Source organism: Labrus mixtus, chromosome 19, assembly GCF_963584025.1.
Source record: "Labrus mixtus chromosome 19, fLabMix1.1, whole genome shotgun sequence".
Taxonomy (NCBI): Eukaryota; Metazoa; Chordata; class Actinopteri; order Labriformes; family Labridae; genus Labrus; species Labrus mixtus.
Window position 1 is genome coordinate 17,526,343 of NC_083630.1, and position 27,389 is coordinate 17,553,731.

The 27,389-nt window shown below is 40.4% G+C and overlaps 1 protein-coding gene across 1 annotated transcript; it reads right to left on the reverse strand.

Moving 5' to 3' along the window:
* Positions 1 to 1,764: 1,764 nt before the first annotated feature.
* On the reverse strand, positions 1,765 to 26,155 carry avl9 (AVL9 homolog (S. cerevisiase)). The gene is made up of 16 exons (XM_061064874.1): positions 25,911 to 26,155; positions 21,191 to 21,311; positions 17,492 to 17,577; positions 16,262 to 16,333; positions 15,580 to 15,669; positions 15,433 to 15,499; positions 14,994 to 15,034; positions 14,841 to 14,879; positions 14,668 to 14,737; positions 14,028 to 14,503; positions 13,388 to 13,522; positions 13,073 to 13,292; positions 12,334 to 12,451; positions 11,803 to 11,856; positions 4,549 to 4,637; positions 1,765 to 4,162 (listed from the first exon to the last, which is right to left on the reverse strand). Exons 1-16 carry the CDS (start codon positions 25,992 to 25,994, stop codon positions 4,035 to 4,037), a joined length of 1,890 nt encoding a protein of 629 aa, XP_060920857.1. The 5' UTR covers positions 25,995 to 26,155; the 3' UTR covers positions 1,765 to 4,034.
* Positions 26,156 to 27,389: the final 1,234 nt, after the last annotated feature.

Genomic DNA, 27,389 nt, shown 5'->3' on the forward strand with positions numbered 1-27,389 from the left:
TGTCTTTTTTTAATTTAATATCAGACATTACTGTAGTGTGATTGTTGGTAGATTTCCATTTTCCTATCAGATTTGATTTTTCTCGAGTGAACATTGAGGAATCTTGCTGCTGATTGGTTGCAGGAGGAGAGGGCTGGCCCAAGGCTGTTGTCAAGGAAATCGTACCGGCAACCGCTAGCAGTAGTGGATCGGGGGAGGGGAGGGGAGGGGAGGGGAGGGGAGAGGGGGGGATGGGGTCTTCCTCCTACCTTAAAAACATGAGCACAGGTGCTTCATGACAAACCTTACTAGCATGTTTGGCTGCATCATATTCCTTTGGCACTGTATTTTGAATGAACGTTAATTTATTAAAAAAAACATACCAAAAACGTTCCTGAAACTGACTCCCTGGTCCTCTTCTTTAGTCTAGTTTGTACTGCTGCCCGACTTAAAAAGAAAATATCTATTGGGTATAAAGAACTTAATTGAAGGTATAGCACCACAGAACCTTTTTAAGAACCAAAATGTGTGTAGACTGAAGTATGAAAAGTTATGTTTTTTTCATTGGTTTTCTTGTTTAAGCAGATTTCCTTTTTAAGCAAACAACAGCATGTGTTTGATTTTTCTTCTGTTTCATACAAACAATAGTTTTAGCAGCAAAATAATGTCAGCTTTCAATATATTGATAATCACTGAGAACATTTGAAATAGTACCAAACGTTTATCTGTTTGAAAAATACTTCCCAGCAAGGTTTGACAAAAATAATGCACGCCATTTTCACTGCTAGCAAAGCACGGCAAAAATGGTGAGAGGACGTCCGGGTAAACATACGGCTGAAAATGAATCCAAACAAGATGTCACAAATACAGTATCACTTTTAAATTGTTTCCTTTTCAAAAGTGGCTTGTTCGGTTTTTGTTGTCCCACGCTGAAGTTGTTATTCTGTATTGATTGTAGACACAGTTTGAGATAAATTCTAAAAATATAGGAATTTGTTAGCAATGAGAGTGACTGACTGTGTGTGTAGGGTGTTGGGTGTGAAAGCCAAAGGGAAAAGTTTGTGAACCACTGAATTAACTAAAGGAGACAAAAGTCTTAAATGTTTCCTAATAAAGTGTTTTGGCTCATTCAGAAACTACAATATAATTGTGTTTCCAAAACTAAAGTCGAAGGAGGAGACTCACACTGGTAATTAAACATTACAAAAACACGTCATGTGCTGTGATCTCCTCAGATTATTGTCTCAGTTGTTTACAGTGGTATGACCCAACAGCAATAAGCAAAGTCTACATTTAACCACTGAGGAAACAGCCTGGACTACTGACAACATGTCAGCTTTATAATTCCCAGAGTATTTCCTATCTTAAAGTACTGTTTTTTTCTCTTCCACATCAGTATGCGTTGAACAAGATGGGGTCCTGACCACTCATAAAAAGTCAATGAAGGAAACGTTAGGATCAGCTAAACGGTAAATCAAAAGAAATTTAAATCAGTGCATGAATTTGTGATGAAAGCGATCTTTGCTCTCTCTCCATCCAGGGTCGGTGGCGGTTGGGTGTGAATTCCTGCAGGATGAGGTCACTGGGTTCATGTGTCGCTGTGATGCCGCCGAATTGTTGTCGAACAGCACACGGGTGCGTTTTTGTCTGGGCCTCGCGCTCACACCACAACAACAAGCTCATCAACAACTTTGTTTGGCTGACCTACATTTGTACCCAACAGTAACCCGGAGAGGATAAAAGAAAAGTTCCCCTATTATAACCTCACAAAGAAGGAGTCTGCAGTGTGTTTTTAATTCCTTTTTAATACAGCAATATAATATAGTATCACTTTCTTCTCAAATACGTTAAAAGCATCTGTCAAGAAAATATTGTGTGAATTTTCAATTCACCATACATTCAAATCTTTTAAATAGAAAATGAAAAAAACATCATCAGAGGATTAAAAAAAACAAAAACAGAACAGCTTTTAACAGCTGATATCTTTATCAAACTTAATCCAGAAATCAACAGAAAATTCCAGAAATGAGTCGATGGCGAAAGAAAGATGAAAACATGACAACAAAAAGAAAACGTGAAAAGTTTGAAAGAGAAAGATGACACTCGTTACAGCTGTAAATCTGGACTGGACAGAGCATGCTCACTGGACCACTTTCATTCAACTCTTGTCGAATGTTTGTATCATGGAGGGAAAAACATCCTGTAAACACCTCAAAACTGACACGTATACAAGATAGAGATCCACAGAAAGAGAATAGAAGAAGAGCTGCTTTGTGCAAAAACACACAGTGGTCCACAGATCAGGACTTGTTCCAGTGTTGTCATGACGATACATGGATATCAATGAGAGTACACGACAAATAAATAAGAGATCTGACTTTAAACTAGCTTCAGATTTACTAAATATAGGTCTCCCAATATATATATATATATAGATATATATATATATGTTTCTGACAGTACAAAAAGGCCTGGGTGAGAGATAATGACACCCTGATAACACACAGCAGGGTGCAGGTTTCCTTCACAGATTAAGGGGAGGGTCATCACGTTTATCAATGCACACAATCAGGCATCAGGTACACGAGGATTCAAGTATGAACATTGTGGTTGTAACAGTAACAGCATTCAGGTGGAGGGATTATGATGCCGTTCTCAGCATTTACCTGTACGGCACTCAAATGTGAAACGTTCTGTTTGTCCACAGGGGGCGCCAATATATAGTAAACCTGTATATATATACACAATATTTAAATGATCTAACAAAATAAGATTGTTTTGTCGGCTTTAGCTCAGTGACTGTCAAAATGAAGCAAATAACAGTAAATTATCATTATTATTATTAATCTTCCTACAGACTCATTTAAGTTGCTTGGATTGTTTTATGTATTTTTTCTAGGACGATCAAACGGTACATTTTTAAAAAACCTGATTTATCGCTGACTTTTAATAGTTAATCACAATTAATCACATTCTTAATCCCATGTTAGGAATTCCATTATTTTGCATTTCTTTTAAAATTCATGCTTTTATTTTGTATATTTTTGTATATGAACTGTCTTAAGCTAAGAGTAAATAAAGACTTTCGGGCAGATTAAGTACGACATTAATTTAAAAACAAACAAAAAAGTCTTTACAGATTAAGAAGTCATGAAATCTGCTAAAAGGAGCGGTAAAAAAGTGAAATGTTTGATGTCAAAAGGTGGATATTACTTTGGACTTGTGAACCATTCAGGTCCAGGAGCTATTAAAGTAAAATGAGCCATTCAAAGGCACAGTTGGGTCGTTATTTTCCATCACTGTGAGAGCAGGAAGACGCTAACTATGGTGTGCCGAAAGGGACAAAAAGGCAAGTGATTAATGTTATAAAAAAAAAGAATGCATTACTGTAATGTTCAGGTCTCAGCCACATCATGATTAAGGCGCTAACACTGACGACCCTTTTTTTTTTCTTTTTTTTTTATATAGGAAGGTACTTTCATGCAGTTACATCTCACAGAGCAAGTAATGCTGTTACCATGACGACCACAATGTAAGCACAGAGGTATCACTGAACATGAGACAAATTTAAAATTAAACCATTCAAATCTTCAGAGGTATCAGCTCATGCTTCTTTGTGAAATCCTGTGACAGACTGATTAAAATTTGTAATATCTCAGTAAAATAATTTTATCCACAAACTCTGGAAATATGCAGCAAAGAGTGAACACCGCAAACCCAACGACAGCATCTTGTAGTGTCTAACAAGAAAGCGTCCAGATCAAACAGACAGTCACACACGCTGCAGCCTGCCAATATTTCCGTGTTTTGATCCTTATCGTCGGCAGTTTCTGCCTCACAGTGGATGGGGACTGTACAGTTAGCGTAACGCCTCCTGTCCTGAGTGTCTTACCAGGTTTGATTTTTAGACTCCTTGATTCTGAAGATGACTCATTTTCTGCTCACATCCTTCATAAGAGCAGCTCTCGCTCCGCTGAGCCTCAGGCCTCACATCAGCCGGAGGATCAGAGGACGAGGACAAAGTCAGAGAGAAGTGGAGTGGAGAGGTTTTGGTTTCAGGGTTTTGCCTCAACGGCGGTCTCTGGATAGGCCGGCGGAGTCACAGCTGCAGGCGGAGCCAGCGTGGAGAACCAGGAGGACATGGCAGACTTGGCACTGGTCAAAGCTCCGCCCACTGACTGACCTGGGAGGAGATTCAAAGGCAGTGAGACTTCACTTAAAAAGCAGGTAAATCATGATTTCTAAACTCTGTCCTGAAAAAACTCAACAAGCTCTCAATCCCTTTCGGTCGGATTGCACTCGGCATTTTTAACCATTTTTCTTTCCAATTAAGAAATGTAGAAAGTTTGTGTGGTACTGTGTCTGTAGGTAATGTGACAACATTGTGAAAACAAGTTGATAGATCAATCCACAGGAAGAAAGGAACTCAGGGGTTGATCTATTTGGAGTAAAGTGAACAATCAGCTCTCTTCTGTATCAGGCTCTAACCTGAATTATAAGATTGTCAGATTGCTAAAGACTGAGTGTCATATTTGCTTAAACTTCTGCAAATTTTCCGAGTTGTCTCACCAACTACTTTCCCCGTCTGCACCACGCTGCGGCTAGTTGTCATCATGGCGTTCCCGATCTTCTTGCCTCTCTCGCTGTTCTGCACGGAGCTGCAGCAAAAAAATGATGGAAAGGAAAAACAAAAACAAACAAAGAAGGTTAGCACATGTGTTCCCCTCACCTCTATGTTTCTGGTGTGACATTGAAGAAATCCTTCCTCCTTTCTAGGAAACAAACTACACAAAAGGTAGCCCTGCTAAATTTTGCGCCGACCTGTTAGGGGGATTATGTAACAGCAGAAGGCTGAGCAGCGGCCACAGGTGGAGTGTCTGATGATCGGAGCTGACCTGAGAGCGGAAACAAGCCGGCTACGTTTCACAACAAGTGTTCGGGGCTAAATGCGGCCCCGTCCGGCTTTATCCGAACGACAGCCTGGTGCGAGTCCAACCCGCAACCTTTCACATGGATCCCCGCTGACCTGACATTCAGCAGGAATCTGTCTCCTGCACCGTGTGGGGCGAACAGCGGCGGTATTAAAAAGACGATGTGGATATATGTCTGCAGCTGACACTCTGTGCATTCACACCCTCTAATGAGCCAATTATTCCCTCTGGAAATAAACCCTGTCACTAAGAATCTGACTACACTGCAGCCGCACAAAGGAGGGGGTTACCTTTGTTTACCACACGCACGGTCTGAGTGTATTTAAACAGTAATCATGAGAAATATCTCAATCTCAGATCAAAATCCAACGCTGTTAAAAAAACATAATTGTATGTGATAACTTTACTCTGACTATATTGGGTCCCAACATTTTTTTCTTTCAGCCCCCTGATTCTACCTAGAAAACACGGAGCCCTCCCAGGACCCACACAGAGAAAGTCATATACTGCTGTTACAAATGAACATAAATTGTAATGAATTCTATGATAACCTGAAATTCAAGTATGGCGTTTTCGGGGGCTGCAGGAACTCTTATAGTTCTAGGAACTGTTGGAACCCTCCCACTTTTTTTTTTATTGATCCTGCACTGCAGGAACTCTGAAATACTTAAGTTCCTAAAAGAGGAAATAAAACACGATCCTGACTCGTCAAAGTGGAATATAAAAATCTTTGTAGGTATTTCCTGCCAGCTTGCTACATTGGGGATCCACCACACAGTGAAGCAGTTCCCTGACAATATGAAGATACTGCCTAAAATTCTGCTAAATGAATTACAGAATATCAGAAGCAAATCTTCTGGGACTGAGGTTTTCCTGCAGGAGAAGGCCATATCTCAACTTTGTGCTGCCTTTGAAAAAAAGCTTCCTGTCCTCTCGTAGTAACAGAGAGCAGTGTTTCCCCTGAGCTGCCGTGCACACTGTCAGCTCAGAGACGAGCCCGGCGGACACCACACACTCTCCATCTCGCCGGGTGACCCAAATAAACAGCTCCTTACGCTGCTCGGTGTTTCTACGCCAACAATACAGACAGACCCTCCAACAGCGAGCGTCTGCCTGCAGCCGTGCAGCGCGTCACATGAATCCGGTTTTCTGAGACCCTCTCTGCCACCGGCCGCTCTTTGTCCTGCACTGATGACAACATGAAAGGGGGTCGGCTGTGTTCGCCCCCCCCAGTGCTTCCATAATACACATGCAACACAGCACATTCACAAGGAAGTCATGCGTAGTTTTGATTTTTTTTTTTTTTTCCAGAGGAGTATAAATAGAGGGGAGGGACGGAGAGTGATGAGCAGGATGGACTCAGCTTTCCTCTTTTTACTCTCTCATTCAGCAGCAGAGCAGTCAGCGTCTGTCCCACTAACCCCGGTTTCCCCTCTGCGGTTCAGCAGCAGAGCGGCTGAAAACAGCTCTGTGTTTACAGGGTAACTGAGTTTTCTTTGGTCTCAGACTGACGAAAGAAAGTAAGGCAACGCTGCAGGGTCCGAAAAGTTTCTTCATCTTCTCTTTTATCAAGTAGTCTTTCAACAGATCTTATATTTCACATTTTTAAGTGTTTAGTTGTTATCGACATGTTATCGTGTGTGTGCAGTTTATGTCTTACAGTAAAGAACTTTGTGTTTGTGAAGTGTTATAGAAATAGGAATATGAGGTTTAATAATCCTAAATATGCTAAAATGCTCAGGGATTAGAGGAAGGGAAAAAAAATGTTTGAAATTGTTCTTTTTTTTCCTTCCTTACATCAGCCTTTTATCATTTGTATTTTCTATCTCAGAAATAAAAGTGAAACATGATCTTTTTTAAAAACTGGGGAAATGAATGTGACATTTTATCAGCTCTCTTAACATATGAATGCCTGTAAAGATGGCTGAAATATTTAAGTGCATTTTACCTATAACATGTCGCTAGCTGTCACCTGTTAGAGATATTCCAGAATAAAGAAAAATCTGGAGAAGAAGCAAGAAATGTAAAAGTATTAAAAAAAAATGCATGTAGAGGGGGTCTCTGTGAATCCTTCTCTAGGAATATTTTTTTTGTTTTTGTCGTATGGGGTCGCTGTGGCTCAGTGGTAGAGTGGGTTGTCTCTAAACCAGAAGGTTGGGGGTTCGATCCCCAGCTCCTGCAGCCACATGTCCCGCTGCTTCGATGGCATGGTGTGATAGAATGGATTAGTTCACACTGATGAACCCGGATCAGGGTTCTCTCTCTTTCTCAGAGATCATTTTCCAGGACTTTTCCAGGACATTTTCAGCGATGAAGGAGCTGGTAAGACAGTCCGTGATCGTGCCACACCTATATTAACTGTAGTCTTTAACAAGGCTAATCACACCCACTGTGAGGTACCACTTCAAAGGTTAAACATTTAATATCATGTTAAGGTCCATTTTTTACCCTTAACAACACAGTTTTGCATTTGAAGAGACAATGCTAGCAAAGTAAAAGGTTTCGGCCCGTGTTTGACTCACACACTTGGGAACCTATTTATTGTACAAATGAACCTTTTTTTTTTTCACGTGACGCAGTTCTCTTTCCCGATCTGCAGATTATAAATATTGCCAATTGGCATTTATCGAACGTATGAAATAGTTGTAATTCACTCTCACTTTTGTCGGGCACAAAGTCATAGCAGAACACGGCCCAAGTAAGAAAGACCAACAAGAGAGAGAGATTCAGTGCAAGCTAGCACGCCATCAATAACGTTAACTAACTACTGTTAATGTGCTGACCTCAAACTGAGGAGAAAAGTCTACCTGATAGTTTTCACCACATTTTACTCTCATGGTGTTTTTTTTTTTCTTTTAGTGAAGGATCTTTTCGCTCCATCCTCTCAACTAAATTGTAAATAAATATCGGCTTTTGACACGAGGGGGGGGGGAGCCATTACATTATCTATAGACTTCCATTCAATCTGCGTTGTGGATTAATGTAACTAATAGATACTTTTATTAACGTGTGGCGGTGAAAATGTCCAACCCTGTAGGAGAGTGTTGGAATAATATTCCAGGACAACACGTGATTTTCCAGGACATTTGACTTTTTCTGTCATTTTCCAGGTGTTTTCTAGGTTTTCCAGGACGAGTGGGAACCCTGACTATACTCGCTCAAGTCCATTTACTGTATTGTATGAAAATTTGTTTTTTTTGGAGCATTTTGAGATATTTTTTTTTTTTTAAATAGACTTTTTAATAATAGTTTGTTCCCGAAAAATAAGTGACAGTAAAGGACACATTTCTGATTAAGAAGCCTAAAAGTAGCTTTACCACAAACTCAATACTTTTACTTTTATAGATTCTTTCAGAGGCTTTTATACCAAGTTAACAGGTATAAAAGCAACTGGAAGGCAGCCCCTCCCCCCCAAGGTAAATAATAACTTCCATGTCAGATTATTGTAATGATTTTTTGTTGATTAGAGTAATTGCTTGTCTGTCCGTGTGAACATCTAACATGGGAACATCTCGACTTCCTGCGAGGCTGAAATCTTCTGACGGTCAGTAAACACTCTTCTCTGATGTTCAAGGTTGAAATGAAGACTGAGCTGTTTATCTGCCACTATGCCCTCACGCCTCCGCTCAGCGAACACGTGTAGGAAAACCCCACACACACACACACACACACACACACACACACACACACACACACACACACACACACACACACACACACACACACACACACACACACACACACACACACACACACACACACACACACACACACACACACACACACACACACACACACACACACACACACACACACACACACACACACACACACACACACACACACACACACACACACACACACACACACACACACACACACACACACACACACACACACACACACACACACACACACACACACACACACACACACACACACACACACACACACACACACACAGTTCAGCACAGTGTCTGAATCCCCTCCTGTTTAAGAGCCTGTGACACAAAGCTGAGGCAGGAAATGAGACGCGTTTATTCCTGAGAAGCTCCGATGGCAGAGAGCCAAACTTCCTGCCTGCACCCAAGTCCCCCCCCAAGCCCCCCCCCCCCCCCTCCCCACCACCAACTTACAAACACTGCACACACGTACACACACGACACACCATGCCGGTTATATCCAGAGTTTTATAGCGCAGAGAGGCGAGTGGAGAGCCAGCCCCGCCCCTCTAACCCCCTGCTGCTCCATGAACTTTGTGAACTGAACGAGTCTCATGAAGCACAAATATGGAGTCTCAATCATCTGAGATCTGAAGAGTCAGAACTGGATCACAAACTGTTTGTGTCAGCGAGTTTGTGGTTTATTCACTGCAAGTTTGCATGCTTCGCCAAACACATCTTCAAGTCTGCTCAAAGAACCAATCTGATAAGTATTTCCACTTTAGAATTCAAATGTACTTAGTCAGATTTCTCAGAAATCCAAAGAAGTTCCCTTTTCTACTCAGTTGAACTAGATTATTTTCGGAGTTTTGCAAAGGGAGCCCGAAGCAGACAAGCAGTCATATGTCACAAATTTCATTTTCCATCAATAAAGAGTCCACGTCCGTTGTTTCCTTCAAGATCTAATCTGATTTTTCTCATTAACTTGACAAATCCTGTTTTCACATTGACATGTCAGAGATCGTATTCACAGTATAAAGAAAAGTAGAACAAAAGGGTACAGGGTTGCTGCACACTTTTAAAATTCAATTTAAGATTTTTTTAAACCCAAAGAAAAAAATATATATATATAATTGTCACTGTGCAGAGCGTCTGAGCTTTTATGTGGGATTCAACAGCTTTGATTCCTAAATTCCTAAGCTTTTTTTACAATTCTTGCAAGTTGCTTCATAATCATTATTTGCCTCTGCCAACTTTTCTTGGATTTGCATTTTCCCTCTTATTCTCCTTCATGTTTAAATTTGTAGTTTGTGAATGGGTGCTTTATATTCTGACATAGCTGACGTAAATTGTCATGTGAACAAAAAAAAAAAAAAAAAAATTCACACATCACTAGCTAGACAGGGCAGATCTGATGAAGTATTCAGACATGTCAAAGTGCCATCTCAAATGTAAGACCTCCCCCCCCCCCCCGATATAAAATAAGACTTTTTATGACCTCATATTAAAAATTCTAATTTTAGACTTTAATGATCCAAGGGGAACTTTTGAGTATAAAGCTGTTTCACTAGATCACACTAGTCGTGTACTGGTCCCATGGTGTGAACTTCATTATCCCGGACCAGAGGCTCACTGTGCATTTTTCTGAATATCTCCTGCTGCGTTCTCACATCACCCTGACTTCTGGCTGAAATTTAAGTGAGGGGGCTGGAAGGAAATATAAAACTGTTGCAACATTTACAAAGTAACTGATCTGCAGCTGGTTCATGTTCATTTTGTAAACTGTAAACAGAATTGTTGGGTTGAATTTCAAACCAGATCTTAGGCATTAGTGCAGAAATAGTTTGTTGTAAACATGTCTAAAGATATCGTGTTTAAAAAAAGTTTTGTTTTTTTCTTGTTCAGATATCCATCCTTATATTTTATCCGTTGATTTCCCCCCCCCCCCCCCTTGTGATCGCCATGTTGCAGCTGATGAGGTACACCGACCCCAGCTGACACTTCCTCCACAGTTTGTTTCTCTGTGTGTTTGTTTACGCAGGATTTGCGAAAAAGTTCACAGCGGTCGTGTCACCAAACACCTGGAGGTAAAGCGAGATCTCCGAGTATCACAGCCAAGCAGATCAGCTGCGTCCTCACTGTAAAGCTAAGTTAGGGACGGGGACACACTCTGCTCTAAGTGTGTGTTTTATGTGTGTGTGTGTGTGTGTGTGTGTGTTGGGGGCATTTATCAGACGTGTAACAGTAAACGCGGAACTCCAGCTGTGGACGGAGTCGCCTTTCATCCACACTTCCCTGAATGAAAGCAGATCTGAGGCCGAAGAAGTCTCCAGCTCCGTTTTTGAGAATGAAAGTCGCTTATAATTAATGACTTCAGCCAATATGAGACCCTCGCTGCCCCCTCAAACATCCTCCAACTTTAACATGAGAGCACAGAGCTGCCGTATATATATCCGCCAGCAAGCACAGCGGGAGGTCAAACCCGGCCTGATGCTCGCTGTGGCACACACTAGTCGTGAAGTATTCACAGCTTGAAGTGCAACGAGGAAGACAACTTTTAGAAATCATCGTAAGGTCTTTATACCAAGACAGCAGCAGTACGGTGTCAACACTTCATGCTCTTTGTCGCTATTTTAAGTGATCTTTGTATAAATTTAACTTTAATTATTTGTTGATTTTATGTGTTCATCTTTGCAAACTTCCACGAAGGCTTCAGAGAAAAAACATTTTACCTTTACTACTGTAGGCGTTCAAAGATCATGCCGAAAGGTTAACAGGTTAAGGCTTTCTTTACGTCTACTATTCAGATATGAACGTGCAATTCATCAGGTGATATGGAGCCTCCCGCATCAATTCTTACCTCCAATATAAAAGTTTTAAAGTTGTTTCTGACAGTTTCTTTTAAAGGAACATGGCACAGAAATTAAGAAAACTCGGTTCAGCTCCTGAATCGGTCAGAGTCGTCTTTTTACCACAAGAGGGCAGCAGCATGCATGAAACGGTGAGCAAATCACCTGAGGAAAAATAAAAAGGAAACCTAGCTCTGCCGCACACTCTGGTCCTCTCTTCCCGTTTGTCATCCACGTTCTACATTTCGTTTCTCAGTTTCTGTGTCTTACAGTTGCAGACATGTGCATTCATTAGTACAGTCAGTGGATATTAAAGCCACATGGTGATTTTTTACAGCTGGAGATGATGCAGACACAGCAGAGGAACGAGAGGATACTCACTGTGAGAGTCGAAGCTTCACGTCGGCCACACTGTACTGACCCTGGAACGGATGTCTGCAACAGAGAGGAGAAGAAATCAACTACAAGTAAGACATTTATTGAAGATTTGTTTTTGGCCGTTTGCCTTTATTTGACAGGACAGTGGATAGAGTAGGATATCAAGGAGAGAGCGAGAGAGAGAGAGAGAGAGTGAGGAATGACATGCAAGGAAGGAGTCCCGGGTCTGTTTCCAATCCGGGTCGCCCACATGGAGGACTAAAGTCTCCGTACATGGGGCACCACATAACCGCTAGGCCATCTGGCTAGCCTAACGGTTATGTTGCACACCCGATGTAAAGAGGCTTTAGTCCTCGTAGCAGCACCCATGGGTTCAAATCCGACCTCTGCCCTTTGCTGCATGTCACCCCCTACTCTCTCTTCCAGAAGTTTCCTGTCTCTCTTCAGCTGTATGACCCCGTAAAAGGCAGAAATTACCAAAAAAAGCCCCAATTACTTTTCACTTGGGGGTCAGCACCCCTCTTGTTCACCTACCCCGGTGTGATGGCAGCCATGGCGGGGTGCTTGTTGCTGTACCACACTCTGTAGTTGTGAGAGATCTTCCAGACTGAGACGAAAGGCGCTCCGTAGTCCGCCAGCAGTCTCTCGTTATCTGGAGAAACAGTAACCAATCACCAATCAAACGTTAAGAGTAAAGAGTTAAACAACATTCCTGCTAACAACATGATTAGGAAAATGAATATTCAACCTTGACTCCTGTATTCATGCAGATGTGTTTATTATCATTTATTTTGTCATCTTATTTTTTTCTATTATCAAAAACTTTTACTTTGAGTATATTTTACATTTAATTTCTAGATTTTAATTTGAAATAAATGAATATATTTGTATTATTTCATTTAAATAATTGTAAAGAATGATCAAACGATACATGCATTTCATAAATAATAATCAATAATAATTTAAATAAAATGTGTTTTTATAATTTAATCCGAATACATTTAACAGCTCATACATTGCCATTATTTTACATTTAAAGCATTTTACTTTACATGTATTTAAAGGAGCAATACAGTATGTAAGTCTGACACCTAGTGTTTCAAATGGGTACTGCAGTCCAAATTCAAAACATTGGAGAGAGCTGCCGTACAGTAAGTTTGTACATGGATAAACAAAGCAGCAGTATAAATATCAGCGGTTGTGTTTGAATGTTTGCTCCTGCAGTAAATGAAGACATGAATGACTCACCGAAACAAAAATGCGACTAACTCACCTTCCTGAAGTGCAGAGGAGAGTAAAGAGTGGAGGTAGAGGGTGAACTGCGCTCTGATCCACTCGTCTCCGCCCTCCCAGCCCGTCCCGTCCAGGAAAACGTCATCTCTGTTCTCCGTCACATGTTTGACCAGGTAGTCGGCAAACCGCAGGTCTGCTGTCGTCAGGCTCAGGATCTTTCTGAGCTCGGGGTCCTGGATCTGGATGCTACCTTCTTCAACCTGGAAAACAAACCACATGCGAGGTTTAAATTTAGACTTCAAGGTTATTTTAAGCATGAATATCCACATTTTGCATTTATGAATTATAGATTTACATCAATGACAGCATCACTCAGGTGCCTCTGCTGGCGGAAGAGGATGTTTGTCGCCCCGGCAACGAAGCCGCGCACCGTCACATCTGACAGGAGGTGATGCTGCTGCAGGGCCATGTAGGGGAGACACAGGTAACCCTGGAAACAAAAGACAAAGGTCACCTGTGCATATGACTGTCATAAAGGTTTTATCTCCGTCTCAGACACACTGTCCGCTCTGTCCGCTCTGATCGGTTTCGGAGGCAAACACACACACAGACGCAAACAGCTGCTTCAAAGCTGAACTAACATCCTGCTGGAACTCAAATCAAACACAGATTATTGTTAGATGTAAAAAAAAAAAGATGTAATAACTGCATGCACGCAAACTATATGCTTTTTTGTTGATATTGTAACTAACTACACATAGCATTGATGTGAAGGCAAATATTCTCATCATAGCATTCTTTTTACGTCATGTAGAGCCCATAATTTTAAATCCTCACAGTGAAGGTGTATTGCTGAAATTAGATTCTACCATTAAAGTTTTCTTTAAAAACTCAAACTTGTTCCTGAATCTTTCTGAGTATTCAAACATGATCCGGTGGTTTTAATTTATTTTTTAGCACCACCAAAGACTTTTGCCTTGGGTTAGGATTTTTACCTTCGTGAAGATGGGGAGTGGCAGGCCGTACTGGTCCTCCTCTAGACCGGACACCAGACCCTGGACGACCGCTCCCTGACTGCTGGCGGACTGCGGCTGCACGGTGATGGGCGTCCCCGGCTTCGAGTCGAAGGCGTCTTTGAGCTCAGACCCCGCCTCCTTCCCGTCGGCTGCGTCTTTCAGGGGGCTCTCCTCCAACACGCTCGGGTCCAGGGTCTCCCAGTCGCTCTCTGAGGACTCGGGGGAGGAGCGTGACGGGGGCTTGAGGAGGTGGTTGTCCCCCTCTGTGCTGTTCCCAGAGGACAGAGACTCTGCAGCGGGCTGGACCGGCTCCTCCCCCTCCAGCGTGATGTCAGTGACTGACACGGAGACGAACTCCTCGGCTCCTGAGACGCTCTCCACCAGACTCAGGTCCTCGGACACGCTGCTCTTTGGCCTGTAGTGAGACGAGTCCACCAGGCCGTGCTCGATCATACCTGAATCAAACAAACCAGATAAAGGGAAGATATCAGAAGCTTTAGAACTTCTTTCTCACGGTTTTTAGTCTTAATTAAAAAAAAAAAGCCCCCCCCCCTTTACTCTAACAAGTGTTACCTAACAGTACGTTTATGATAGAGTCTTTTATTTTGGCGGTACTGACCTGGAAACAGCGATAAAATGGTCATCAGTGCTCCTACTAGTCTGTTGACCGGCGACACATAGAACAGGACCTGCAGACAAAAAAAAATGGAAATGAAAAACAAACACTCAGGAGTCTTTTTCCTGTAAATTGTGAGATGCTGGAAAGGAGAAAAGACTTGTTTCCAGTTTTACCTTCTTCTCCAGCAGAATGAGCTTGAAAAGGATGAGAACCTGTGAAGGTAAAATAACGAGAACGACTATAACTTTTAATTAAAACTTTACATTAACAAGCACACAGATCTAAACCGTAACATTATCCTTCAGTCTGTGATTTTTTTTTTTTACCTTGTGTCTGAAGTGTAGTATTAAATCTCTTGGTGATAACCCTGAGCAAAGAAAAGAAACGGAGCATTAACAAATTAAGAATTTATCCTCAGTCAAGACCCAATAACCACAAAGTGTTCTGTGATTAGGAACTTTGCATCAGAGGACCAAGAAACTGTTCAAAATGAGAGTTTCTGGGTTGCTTTTTAACATGTTTACGTCTACTGAAACATATGAGATGAATAAGAGAAGGTGGGATATTTGGATGCGTTCATATTCAACTCTTTTTGTCTTTCTTCACAGAGTTTCTTTGCGGTAAATTGCAGAAGACTGCATTCAAAAAAACCCAGAAATGAACCAGAAGTGCAACATGACTCCTGAGGAAACCAGCTGTAACACTTAACTATTCTTTATTTCAGAAATGAATACAGAAAAGTGTTTGAGACTAAGTTCAACCCACCGAGATAAACCTGTGAGCCCTCCAGGGCGGAGCCCCTCAGGGAGCCGTTCATGTGCTCGTACAGTTCCTGCGGGAGGAGGAAGCAAGAGGTGAGCGGAGGTGATAAGAGCAAGGTTAAACATTAACAGACAGGTTTCACACTCCCACCTTTAAAATCGAGATCTGTGAGAAGTCTTTCTCCTCAAAGTAGGCGTGTGTGATGAGCTGCAGCTTAGCCTGAAGCAGACCGTAGAGAGGCTGGAAAAGACAAAGTGTCAGCATCAGATCATATGTGAGTGTCTGACTCATTTACAGATGTGACATTTTCTAAATCCTTTACAAGCCAGTTTCACTCAGTTATGACTTTTTACTGTTATCACTTTTTTATTAGTTTATTATGTCTCATTCTGTGTCTTTATAAATCATTATTTCAGAGGCTGACGTCCCTTTGTGAATCTTCCCACCATTAAAATGTTGCCTGCAACTCATGTAAATCTCTGTGCATAGAGATAAAAGATAAGTCTCCTCCTATGACTCCTCGTGTTGAATCTTTTATCACTTCAGAGAAGAGGACACGAACACTTTAAGCCTCACAGGATTTATTCTTAAACATTAAAGGAAAAGATAAAGAGCAGTTACAGAACGCTCTTCATTTGAAGCCGTTTCCCCTCAGAAAGTTAGATAGACATATTTTCTGTTTCCCTGCACTCTCACATGATCATGGAACGGTAACGCTGATATTTCACGGTCCAGCGACTGACCCTTGAATTCTAAACCACCGGCCCGAAGCACTGAAATCAAGATTTGTTTTGTTCTGATGAGATTAAAACATCTTCATGGTCTGACTCACCACTCGACTGAGGACGCACACGCTCTTCTGAACCGTCTCTCTGGTGACGTCAGCCTGTCGGACCTTCAGGGCCTGAGGGTGAATTCAAATCATAAAATATATAAATAAATTGAAGACCAAAATGCAAAAAGAGTGAGGTCAGCGTGTGAATAATCGCCCTGAAACAGACCTCATGAGGAGAAGACACTGATGTCATGAGGGACTAAATTAGACCAGGGGACGATGTCTTTCTACTTCCTCTGCTTCTAATCCAATCAGGAACATAAGGAGCAGGAGGCGGAGGAGAAAAATAAGCAGGAGGAGGAGAAAAATAAGCAGGAGGAGGAGGAGAAAAATAAGCAGGAGGAGGAGGAGAAAAATAAGCAGGAGGAGGAGGAGGAGGAGGAAAATAAGCAGGAGGAGGAGGAGGAGGAGAAAAATTAGCAGGAGGAGGAGGAGAAAAATAAGCAGGAGGAGGAGGAGAAAAATAAGCAGGAGGAGGAGGAGGAGGAGGAGGAAAATAAGCAGGAGGAGGAGGAGAAAAATTAGCAGGAGGAGGAGAAAAGTTAGCAGGAGGAGGAGGAGGAGGAGAAAAATAAGCAGGAGGAGGAGAAAAATTAGCAGGAGGAGGAGGAGAAAAATAAGCAGGAGGAGAAAAATTAGCAGGAGGAGGAGGAGGAGGAGGAAAATAAGCAGGAGGAGGAGGAGAAAAATTTGCAGGAGGAGGAAAAAAAGTAAGCAGGAGGAGGAGAAAAATTAGCAGGAGAAGAAGCAGAAGAGGGAGCAGGAGTAGGAGAAAAAGAATTAGGAGGAGGAAGAGGAGGAGGAGGAGAAGAAAAAGGAGGGGGGAAGAGGAGGAGAAAAGGGAGGAGGAGGAGGAGGAGGAAGAGAAGAAGAAGTGTGCTTGTAGTGAAAGGTATGTGGGCACCTGAAGATGATCCCCTTCAGATGTGGGACGTGTGATTCTAAATAAACGAGTATAATCTGCTGATACGACAGTGAAGTTACTAATCAAACCAAACACATTCAACTCTAAATACTATGAGCATGTGCCTCATAGTTCAATACCATGAGGTGTGACATCAGCATATAATCTTTATTGTCTCTTTCCCCATTGGATAGTACAAAGAAATCTAGATTTTCAGAATAAAGATGATCTGTTCTTCCAGGTTTGGATGAGAATGAATGTGGTCAGAATAGCAGATTAATCCAAACTTAAGCTCAAATAAGGGACAAAATTAAACGTCTAACCTTTGCTTCTATTTGTCGATAACAGGACACTCCGTAGACACACTTCATGTCTCCACTGAGCGGTGGAAGGTGGAAATACACCGTATCTGCAAAAACAACAAGATGAGTCACATACATGTAAAGAATCATACTTTCTTTTTCATGCAATGTCTGCATCTCTCAGCCAGAGGAGCACACAAGTGGGACACAGAAGGGACATTTTAACTATCCAACAGCCATTCAGATCAGATGCATCAAATTTAACGGTTAGCTTGTGCAGGTTGTGCACCGCATCAACACTGCAGGCTGATCTTCAGCCGCTGCATCACTGCATGCACCTGACAGTGTGAAGTAAAAGGTTCAGAGACAGAATGATTACATAACAGAGAAGGTACAAACGAGAGAGAAATAACCTAAAGACAGAACAGCAAAGTGATTATTCTCCGGCACAGAGAGGCTTCAAAGCTGCTAAACTGGTTAAACTGGATGAAATGTACAAACTCCTCAAACCTGTTTATTTCATAACATGACTCTTTCACTCATTTCATCCTCAAACCAGATCGTCTGCATGTTTAGCCCAAAAATACAAACGCATTTTCTACATTTTTGCAAACATTGAAGTATTACATTGAGTTATTTGAGTATTTTCTTGTCATGTTAATTTATCAGGGTTCCCATTCTTTTCTGGAGTTCATTTACCAGGACTTTTCCAGGACTTTTTCCAGTGACGATTTAGCTGGTATGACATGAACGCTTCGTGTGCTTACACCTATATGTTGTTTCCTGTGAAGGTCAGAAGATGTGCAATCTATGGCTATGATCCTGAACTTTTACATGCTTATGAATAATTATCGTAGAATAATGCAAATACACCTGCAGATGTATCGCACTTCATTTTAATATAAGACTTTTACAATAATGGTTTGGGCATTTAAAAAGTAATGCTTCCTCTTATTTTCTCGAAATCCATTCTTGTTTGGCTGCTACACCCAAACTGCTCCTCTTAAAATCAATACAAACTAGTTTGATCTTATACAATATTTTATATTTATTTCCTTCTGTTTTGATCATTTGTCTTTACCAGAGTGTGAATTGACTGTGAATAATCAGTGCAGATACAGAAAATGGCTATTTAGGCGTTTGCCAATACCAATTTCTTTTGAATGACTTCTTTTTGTAATAACCCACACTGCCTTCAATGGAGAGATAGGACAGTGGATAAAGTTGGAAATCAGGGAGAGAGAGTAGGGTATGACGTGCGGGAAAGGAGTCACAGGTGGGATTTGAACCTGGGATGCCCGCTTGGAGAACCATAGCCTCCGTACATGGGCGCACGGACTACCACAGCGCCACCAGCGCCCCAGTTTCTCTCATGTTTGATCATGAAAACAGATCAGAGTTTGTCCAACAGGTGACTTCCTCTGCCCAATAAAACTGATGATAAACTGATGATAAACTGATGATACTCTGTGTTCCTCCCTGCCCCTGTGCTGCAGCAACGTCTGAATTCCTCATCTAAGATCAATAGGATAGGATAGTACTTTATTGATCCCCAGAGGGGAAATTCGGGCGTTACAGCAGCACAGACAAGAAAGCTCGAAAATACAAAATACACATTAAACAGAATAAATAAAAAATAAAAAATAAATAAAAATAAAAATAAAAATAAAAAACAAGGGGTATATACAAGTACAAAATGAATGATGAAGTTAGCAGGGGGGAATTGAGAATTGAGACAGTATTTACAGAGATACAGTTGGCTCTTATCTGATGCTGCAGTGTCTTCATTTCCTTAGAGCATTGCATTGTGGGACAACACCCACACACAGTACACTCAACACTTTTGTCCCTTTTTCCTCTGTGAACACTTTTTTAACCTGTTTAGAATTATTATGAAGTAAACCAGTTAAAGTGACAGAAGTTGTGGTTCCAAAAAGACAACATTATGGGTCCAGGGTCCAGGAAAAAACACACACTATGCTTTTATTGTGAAATACGTAGGAAGTTTGAACCCATCTAAAGCACATCAATGTCAAGAAAATCTGACTGCTGTTGTCTTTTGTCTCCAAAGAATCGGTCAAAACCAAGCTGTGTGCTCTCCTATGATGACTCTGTTAATCTTTAGCTCTACTCCTACAGCAGAGTTAACTCTACTGTATTCCTCTGTAACAGACACAGAGTCATATCAATGTGGCTGCTGTTTTGACGATCTGCAGTGCAGAGGGAGTGGCTCACATCCCTGTTTTTTTTTTTAATCAGCTAAAAGTCGGCCACACACACTGGAGCAGCAGAGACAAAGGACACCAAAGATAAAGAAACGACGTCAGGGATGGGTTCAAATCTTCACAGATATTTCTACCTCTGGAAATGCAAAATGCGCATAAAAGCGGTCTGCAAGAGGGAGCTGAAGTTTTAAAGTTTAAGATTCAAGTGACAATTTATTCTTCTTGGATGAACATTCTGCTCTTGGATTGAACACGGTCACTCCTCAGTCAGACAAACAGGAGCAGACTGTGACTGTAAATTCACAGAGATGACAGCGGTAGTTTGAGTAGAACAGTCTGGAAGTGAACTTTGGCTCAGTTTCGGACTGTTTGTTTTCCCAGGACGGTCTGAACAGCCGCGGTGAACCACACTGCCACATGACTACAGCCACAACACACGGGACGGTCTGACAGGAAGCTCAGTGTCACTGCAGAGACCAGCAGAGTCCTGCTCTCTCTTCCTACAGACTGGATTCTGTTTCTCTGATCAAACATGACACCGGCCGTGTGCTGAACAAACACAGCACAGTGTAACAGAAGGCCAACACCAACGGTTTATTGTCTGAAGCTAATAAAAAAAAAAAACATCCACAAAGACTTTCTTTTTTAAATTGGAAAACACACATTTTGAATAAGAAATGTCTACTTCCTCACTTTTTAAATTCTCACTTTTGCCATTTCCAAACTAATTTATTCAACTGAAAAGAAAAAAGTCCTGCTTTATATGCGATTCTTTGATCCAGCAGATGTCGCCCTTGAGCACCAGCATGAAACCAAAACAACTCGCGCTGCATTGTTGTGTTAGCATGCTAATGCTAGCGATCTTTATCATGCTCGTATCTTCACACTGCATGTAAATTTACCTGAAATGAACGTGATCTAGAAACACAGTTAAGCAGTGAGTACAGTGTGTTATTCTGCTTTTCTCTAGTTCCTCAATTAAACAACTTTTATACACGAGGGGAGGAGTCAGCAGCCGTCCCGGCGATGTAAACAAACTGAAGATAGGACTCTGAAAACTCTGAAAACATCACAGACAGTGGGACTCGGGTGTTACACTCATTGTAGACAGTCATGACTCAGAGTTATTTTCAGAGGATATACTTGATTTATATTATATTTAAGTGTTAAAAATCACATAGAAAGCCTTTAAGTATCACCAATTTATTAGAAAAAAAAAATCACGTTTCAGTTCTTTCTGTAATGTGTTCCTCTAACTCTACGTTTTCCACAACTCAGAGAAAGTGTGATGGGAGGAGATAATCAACACAGTTACGCTGCACGCAAATCAAAAAGTTTGACAGCAGAGTTTTGTTTGATGAGGGCCCAAAAGCCTCTAGAATCACCCCGCTGATTTAAACGTCTAAAACAGGGAGAATGTATTCCTCCAATGTTATATAGCCTGAATATACACAAACAATATCTACATCCTTCAAAGTATTCAGGTGTGACGTACCTTCCTGGTAGTTGTGCGCTCCGTCAGGCAGAGCCAGGAAAGGGAGGTACTTCCACTCCTCGGGCAGGAGGTTGCTGTCGTGACCTTCATCGGGCAACAAAGGTGGGTACGAGAACTCCACCTGAGACAGGAGAGAGAGGAGACATGAGCACTTTTACCCTTTAGTTCCTGCTCTCAATCTTACAAGGGTTATTCCTCGACATCCTTCTTTCCTTCCGACCTTTTACATTCTTTATCATCTTTATATTCCATCTTTCTCTCCATGCTTCTGCTACTATTTATTTATTTATTTATTCATGTATTCCTTCTGTCACTGCTTCCTTTATTATTATCTTCTCTTTTTTTTTTAGCTTAAGCTAAAGCTTTAGTTAAAGTTGTTTGCAACATGCTTCTCATGAATCAAGCTTTTTATTTCCCACTAAATCTGCAACATGTGCTCTGGAGCTGATAGCTGAATTGAGTTTTATCTGACTAAATGTTGAGATAGTAAATGTGCACATGCTGAGTGGGAGAGCAGTTTTCTTTTCTTATTTGATGTGATAAAGTCAGACCTCTGCGATGTGTTTGCTGCCAGGGCTCATACAGCGATAATGATAAAACTGCGATTTATCGAGCAGGGGCCGATGATGTCATGCTGAAAAATGAAAACGTTCCCGGTCAGGGGCTTTCCGGGGACGAACGGCATGATGAACTACAATAACATTACTTCAACAATCAATCTAATGATGGAAGACTTTTGCACACACAAATAAACACAGAAAAATTATCTCTTTTCTTTACCGTCTCTTTTTATAAAAAAACACTGTCACCCACAATCTCATTCCTCCGAGGGGGACAAACAGAACATGCAGAAAGCTTCAGAAACTTTAACTCTCCTCTCCCAGACTTGAAGTTACACAACCTGCCCTGCACGAGTATGAAGCTTTAAGTCTGTTCACACTTCTCTTTTTTCTTTTCGAGATGATGAGCTCTATTTTAAGCTCATCTTTGACCTCGTTCTGTTTCCCCTGATCTCAAAAAGAAGCTGCCATTGTAGCCCAGCCTGTAACAAGATTAACCTAAAACCTGCTGGACCTGAACACCACGAATACACACCAATATTCACAAACACACAAACACACACACACAATACACAATGATTCACTCTTTCGGGCTAAACTCGAGCAGGATCACTCCCTCGGGGCAAGGTGCTCCTCCTGACTCTGCAGAAATGATGCTCCAAATACAAACACGCCCTTTTCTCCTTAACAAGCTTCCTGCCAGAGAAACAGATGGATGGCAGGTGAATAAGAGAAGTGTGTGTGTGTGTGTGTGTGTGTGTGTGTGTGTGTGTGGGGGGGGGAGGTCGAGTGGATGAAAGAAAAGATGAATTAAATAGCCAGGAACCCAATCTGATACCCAGCAGGAGATCTCTGACCCCGATCAGATAACCTCCTCCTGCAGCAGAGGCAACTGACCCATCAGCTGCAACAGAGAGCTCAGTCCGCTCTGTCTCTTATTTTTACACCAAAACATGCTCGTTGTTCTTCAGTCCCCTTCACGAAACAGCTGCTGACTTGAGCACAACAGGCCGAGAAAAGACAGTCCCTCATTCTTTCAGCGGCAGAGACAGATGGAGAGCAGCAGCAGCAACAACAAGTAGGAGGAGTGTTTGTGTTTTTATAGCTGCCGGCTCGGCTCGTCTCGGCTCGGCCTGTAAATTTAATGAAGTTTGAAGAAGAAGAGGAGGATGGGGGGGGGGTCATAATTAGAAGATGCATTAGGGGCAGTACAACAGAATGCCTCACAACACTTTCACTAAGTAGCAGGTGTTAAACACGGCTTTTATCATGCAGCAGGTAGAAGGCAGACATGACAGAGGACGGTTTACAAAAACAGGTTTACAGGGACTCTACCAGCAACATGTTTCTGACAGATTCAGTTAAACGGAAAGAAAACTGAAGCTTCTGATTGTTATTTTAACTGTAAAGATTCCTGCATATATCATCGTGATATGGCAGACTTGAGCTTTTATACCAAATACTGACTTTAAACGTCTGCAGCACTTTTTCTTTCTATTTCTTCTAGACAGTGGAACTGTCTCCTATATCATGTTAAATGTTCTCCTTTAACTTGTTTCAGTATAACTCCAAACACTCCCTTTTGCAATTTCAGTCATTTGCATTTCATGTGTTCCTTATTTTCATTCTTCTTCTTTTTCAGATTCTCACTTTATTACATATTAGTGGCCTGTTGATTTTCTTTGTTATTTCATTTTTAAATCTGCCTTCTTACGGACTTTGTAGTGAATAAGACTGTCAAAAATGTTTGATGCTTTGATACCATGTGTTTTCAAAATGACGTAATCTGGTTTATTTGGTGGGCCATAGAATTGAAAAAAGTCCAGAAGCTTTAGAAAAACTTCACATCTTCTATGAAGTTGTTTAAAAGGCCACTGATGCTCCATGAGGATGTGGTGCACGCAGGCAAAAGGTAAGAAAATCATGGCTTCTGCTGCCTCTCCTGTGCTGGTAACAAACCATAGGCCCACCCAGGTGCATGCTGGTCCTCTTCCTGCCTTCTTACCTAAATAACCTCAGGTGCCCACAGTGTGACCCACACACCAAAATACAAGAACTTTCTTTTCTTTTAACGGAAAGTGCTGTGTGGTATTAGTTATTCTTGTTCTTAAATAGATATAATCTTGTGGTTTTTTTCTGTACTTCTGGTCTAACGTCTAAAAAAAAAACTTTGCCAAAAAATGAAGAATCAGTCATTGTTTCAACGCGTAGACCAATTACATCACGCAAAGTCCGGTTTGTTTTGGGATGTCATGAGCCAAAAATGTTGGGAAACACTGAGAATAAAATCTACTCAAAGCTTTCAGGAAACCAACCTGAGATTGAGATCTGTGTCGCAAACAGAGATCAAAAGTCTGCACAGATCACACCGAGACGAACGGGGCACACATAGCAGAGCCACAACTATAATACAAATAAATCCATCTGTACACTGTTTTTATAAATCTATGGATTAATAAATTACACTTTGAGTCTAAAACATTTAGAAAACAGCAAAATATGCAAAAGAAAACCCCCAGATACTCAATTCTTATGATTGATTTAAAGTAAAGTATGATGGATGTTTATTTTAAATCCCTTAAATAATCAATGATTAATGGCTGCAAATAAAAACCACAGTGTAGATCATTTAGATATCACAGTTTCCTGTTTAGATCATTTAGAGAACACAGTTTCCCGTTAAGTTTGTAACAGTCTTCATGGTAATAATCATTACTGTGTGTAAATATTGACTTTTCTTGCTTTGAAAAGCTGCAGTTTAAACCATCAGGAGAAAGAAAGGTTAGGTTTAAGCTGTCGGGAAGTTTCATTCACATCAATCTCCCTTTGGCTAATCTGAGAACAAATAATAAACACAAACACGACTTCTTCAAAACTCACAGCATCAGACAAATAACAAGTGGATTTTACTAAGAATGTAATCTGTCTTTGATTTTCCTTACAGAAAAAAAAATAGTGAGATTTATCGTACATCTTCGTTCAGCTAAAAAACATAGAAATGTAATTTTTGGTGCATACCGTCCATATTATTATATTACTGTTTCCTGACAGGTATCTGAGTTGTAACAACTTTTAAAGACACCCAGCCCTTATTGTCACATCGCTATGTGGTGTAAATATTGAAGTTAAACAATACTATTCATTGAAAACATTAGTTTGGCTGAAAACAATTAATAAACATATATAAAAAAACATACTTCTTAAAATTACCTTCTTATTGCTGTTTTCTTTTTATTTGCTTTTAGCTCTTTTAGTTTCTTACATCTTTTTAAATCTTTGCTCCTCTTGGTCTCAGTTCGTGTTGTTGGGTTCTTGTATTTCCTGGGTTCTTATGATGGTTCTTGTGTTACCTGGGTTCTTATGATGGTTCTTGTGTTTGCTGGGTTCTTATGATGGTTCTTGTGATGGTTCTTGTGATGGTTCTTGTGATGGTTCTTATGATGGTTCTTGTGATGGTTCTTGTGATGGTTCTTGTGATGGTCGGGTTATATATGTCTGTTGGGTATCGTACACTTTGGGTTCTTTTCTGTTGAATTGTATTTAATTATTTTTAGTATTTTGCATTTGTTATGTTCTTGCTGTTGTTTTTGTTCTTCTGTGTTTGGTTTAGTTTGTCAAAGCACTTTGTAAACCTGTGTTTTTAAAAAGGTGCTGTATAAATAAAGTTATTACTAAAATTAACAACACCAGTATCCTCGCATTCTTGACACCCAGGTAGTAAATAAGCCAACTCTATTTGACAGGTTGATCTATAACAGGTAGAGTGTTTGTGCAAAAGATAAACACTGAATCCAGGAACTGCAGGAGCAAGCTGCAGCCTGTTTAAAAACACACAGTGTCGCTGCCAGTGGATGAACTGAAGGGGAACGATGCCCAAGTCAGCAGCAGAACACATGTTATGTAACCGTATGAGCCCCGAGCCAACAGCTGATCTTAACTACAACCTCTCCTCACTGCACCAGGACAATTATTCTCCTCCTGCAGGGTTCATGTGAGCACTGTACGAGAGGAAATAAACCCCATATGCTCTGGGTTCAAATCCGTCTACATAAACAGACACATTATATAAACAATAAAGCGGAGTTCTACCTTATTTTCTGTTATCAAGGGAGCGTTAGCAATCAGTTAGCCTCATTAGGACCAAGCAGGGGTTCACATACCTGACAGCCCTTTTTATGGTGAAATCCAACCACCACTATATGCAGCACCGGACCCTTCACTTCGTCTCTGCCGTGAGACTCCATTCCCGTCTCACTGGTGAGGGAGGTTTTAACTCGGGGATGTAATAGAAACACAACAAACAGAGCCGACTTCAACCCCCTGAATCGATGCCGTCCGCAGTGGACAGACAGCCAGGCAGGAGCACAACACAACCACAGCGCGGAGACGCTTTTCTCTTCCGCTTCGTCTCACTGCGTCACAAAGCGAGAGCTGTCACTGCTGCGCACTTCCGCGTACGACTTTTCTATAGTTGATTATTTGGCCTCGCAGGACCATAACTCGTTTAAAATGAATGGCTTTGACCGTAAATCTTAAAATTGTGTTACCATTAATTGTCTTGATAACTTTTGTGACTTGACACATTAAGTTACCATCACTGCTTCTTCGTGTCCTTTGTAATGTTTATTTATTGAATTACTTATTTTGTGTTTTTGGTATTTGTTGTTTGTGGTCAGGTAGATATATGTGATTCATCTTTATATAGTTGTGTGCCCCAATAATAATTCTACAAAAAATGTATATATTCTGATTTAGACCATTTTTGGATGTTAGACCGTTGCGTCTTGGTTGGTGGTAAAATAAATTTTCCCTTGCAAATTTTTAAAAAAAAACTTCTTTATTTTATTTTTATTTTTTTTCAAAGTCAAAGTCAACTTTATTGTCAATTTCAAAATATGTCAGACATACAGTGGAATCGAAATTGCGTTTGTCTCCGTCCCACGGTGCAATACAACCAAAATAAGATAAAATAGATAAGGTAAAATAGATAAAATAAAATAAGGTAAAATAGATAAAATAACATAAGGTAAAATAGATAAAATAAAACAAGGTAAAATAGATAAAATAAAGTAAAATAGATAAAATAACATAAGGTAAAATAGATCAAATAAGGTAAAATAGATAAAATAAAATAAGGTAAAATAGATAAAATAAAATAAGGTAAAATAAAATAAAATAAAATAAAGTAAAATAGATAAAATAAAATAAGGTAAAATAGATAAAATAACATAAGGTAAAATAGATCAAATAAAACAAGGTAAAATAGATAAAATAACATAAGGTAAAATAGATAAAATAAAACAAGGTAAAATAGATAAAATAACATAAGGTAAAATAGATAAAATAAAACAAGGTAAAATAGATAAAATAAAATAAGGTAAAATAGATAAAATAAAATAAGGTAAAATAGATCAAATAAAACAAGGTAAAATAGATCAAATAACATAAGGTAAAATAGATCAAATAAGGTAAAATAGATCAAATAAAATAAGGTAAAATAGATCAAATAAAATAAGGTAAAATAGATAAAATAACATAAGGTAAAATAGATCAAATAAGGTAAAATAGATAAAATAAAATAAAGTAAAATAGATAAAATAAAATAAAGTAAAATAGATAAAATAAAATAAGGTAAAATA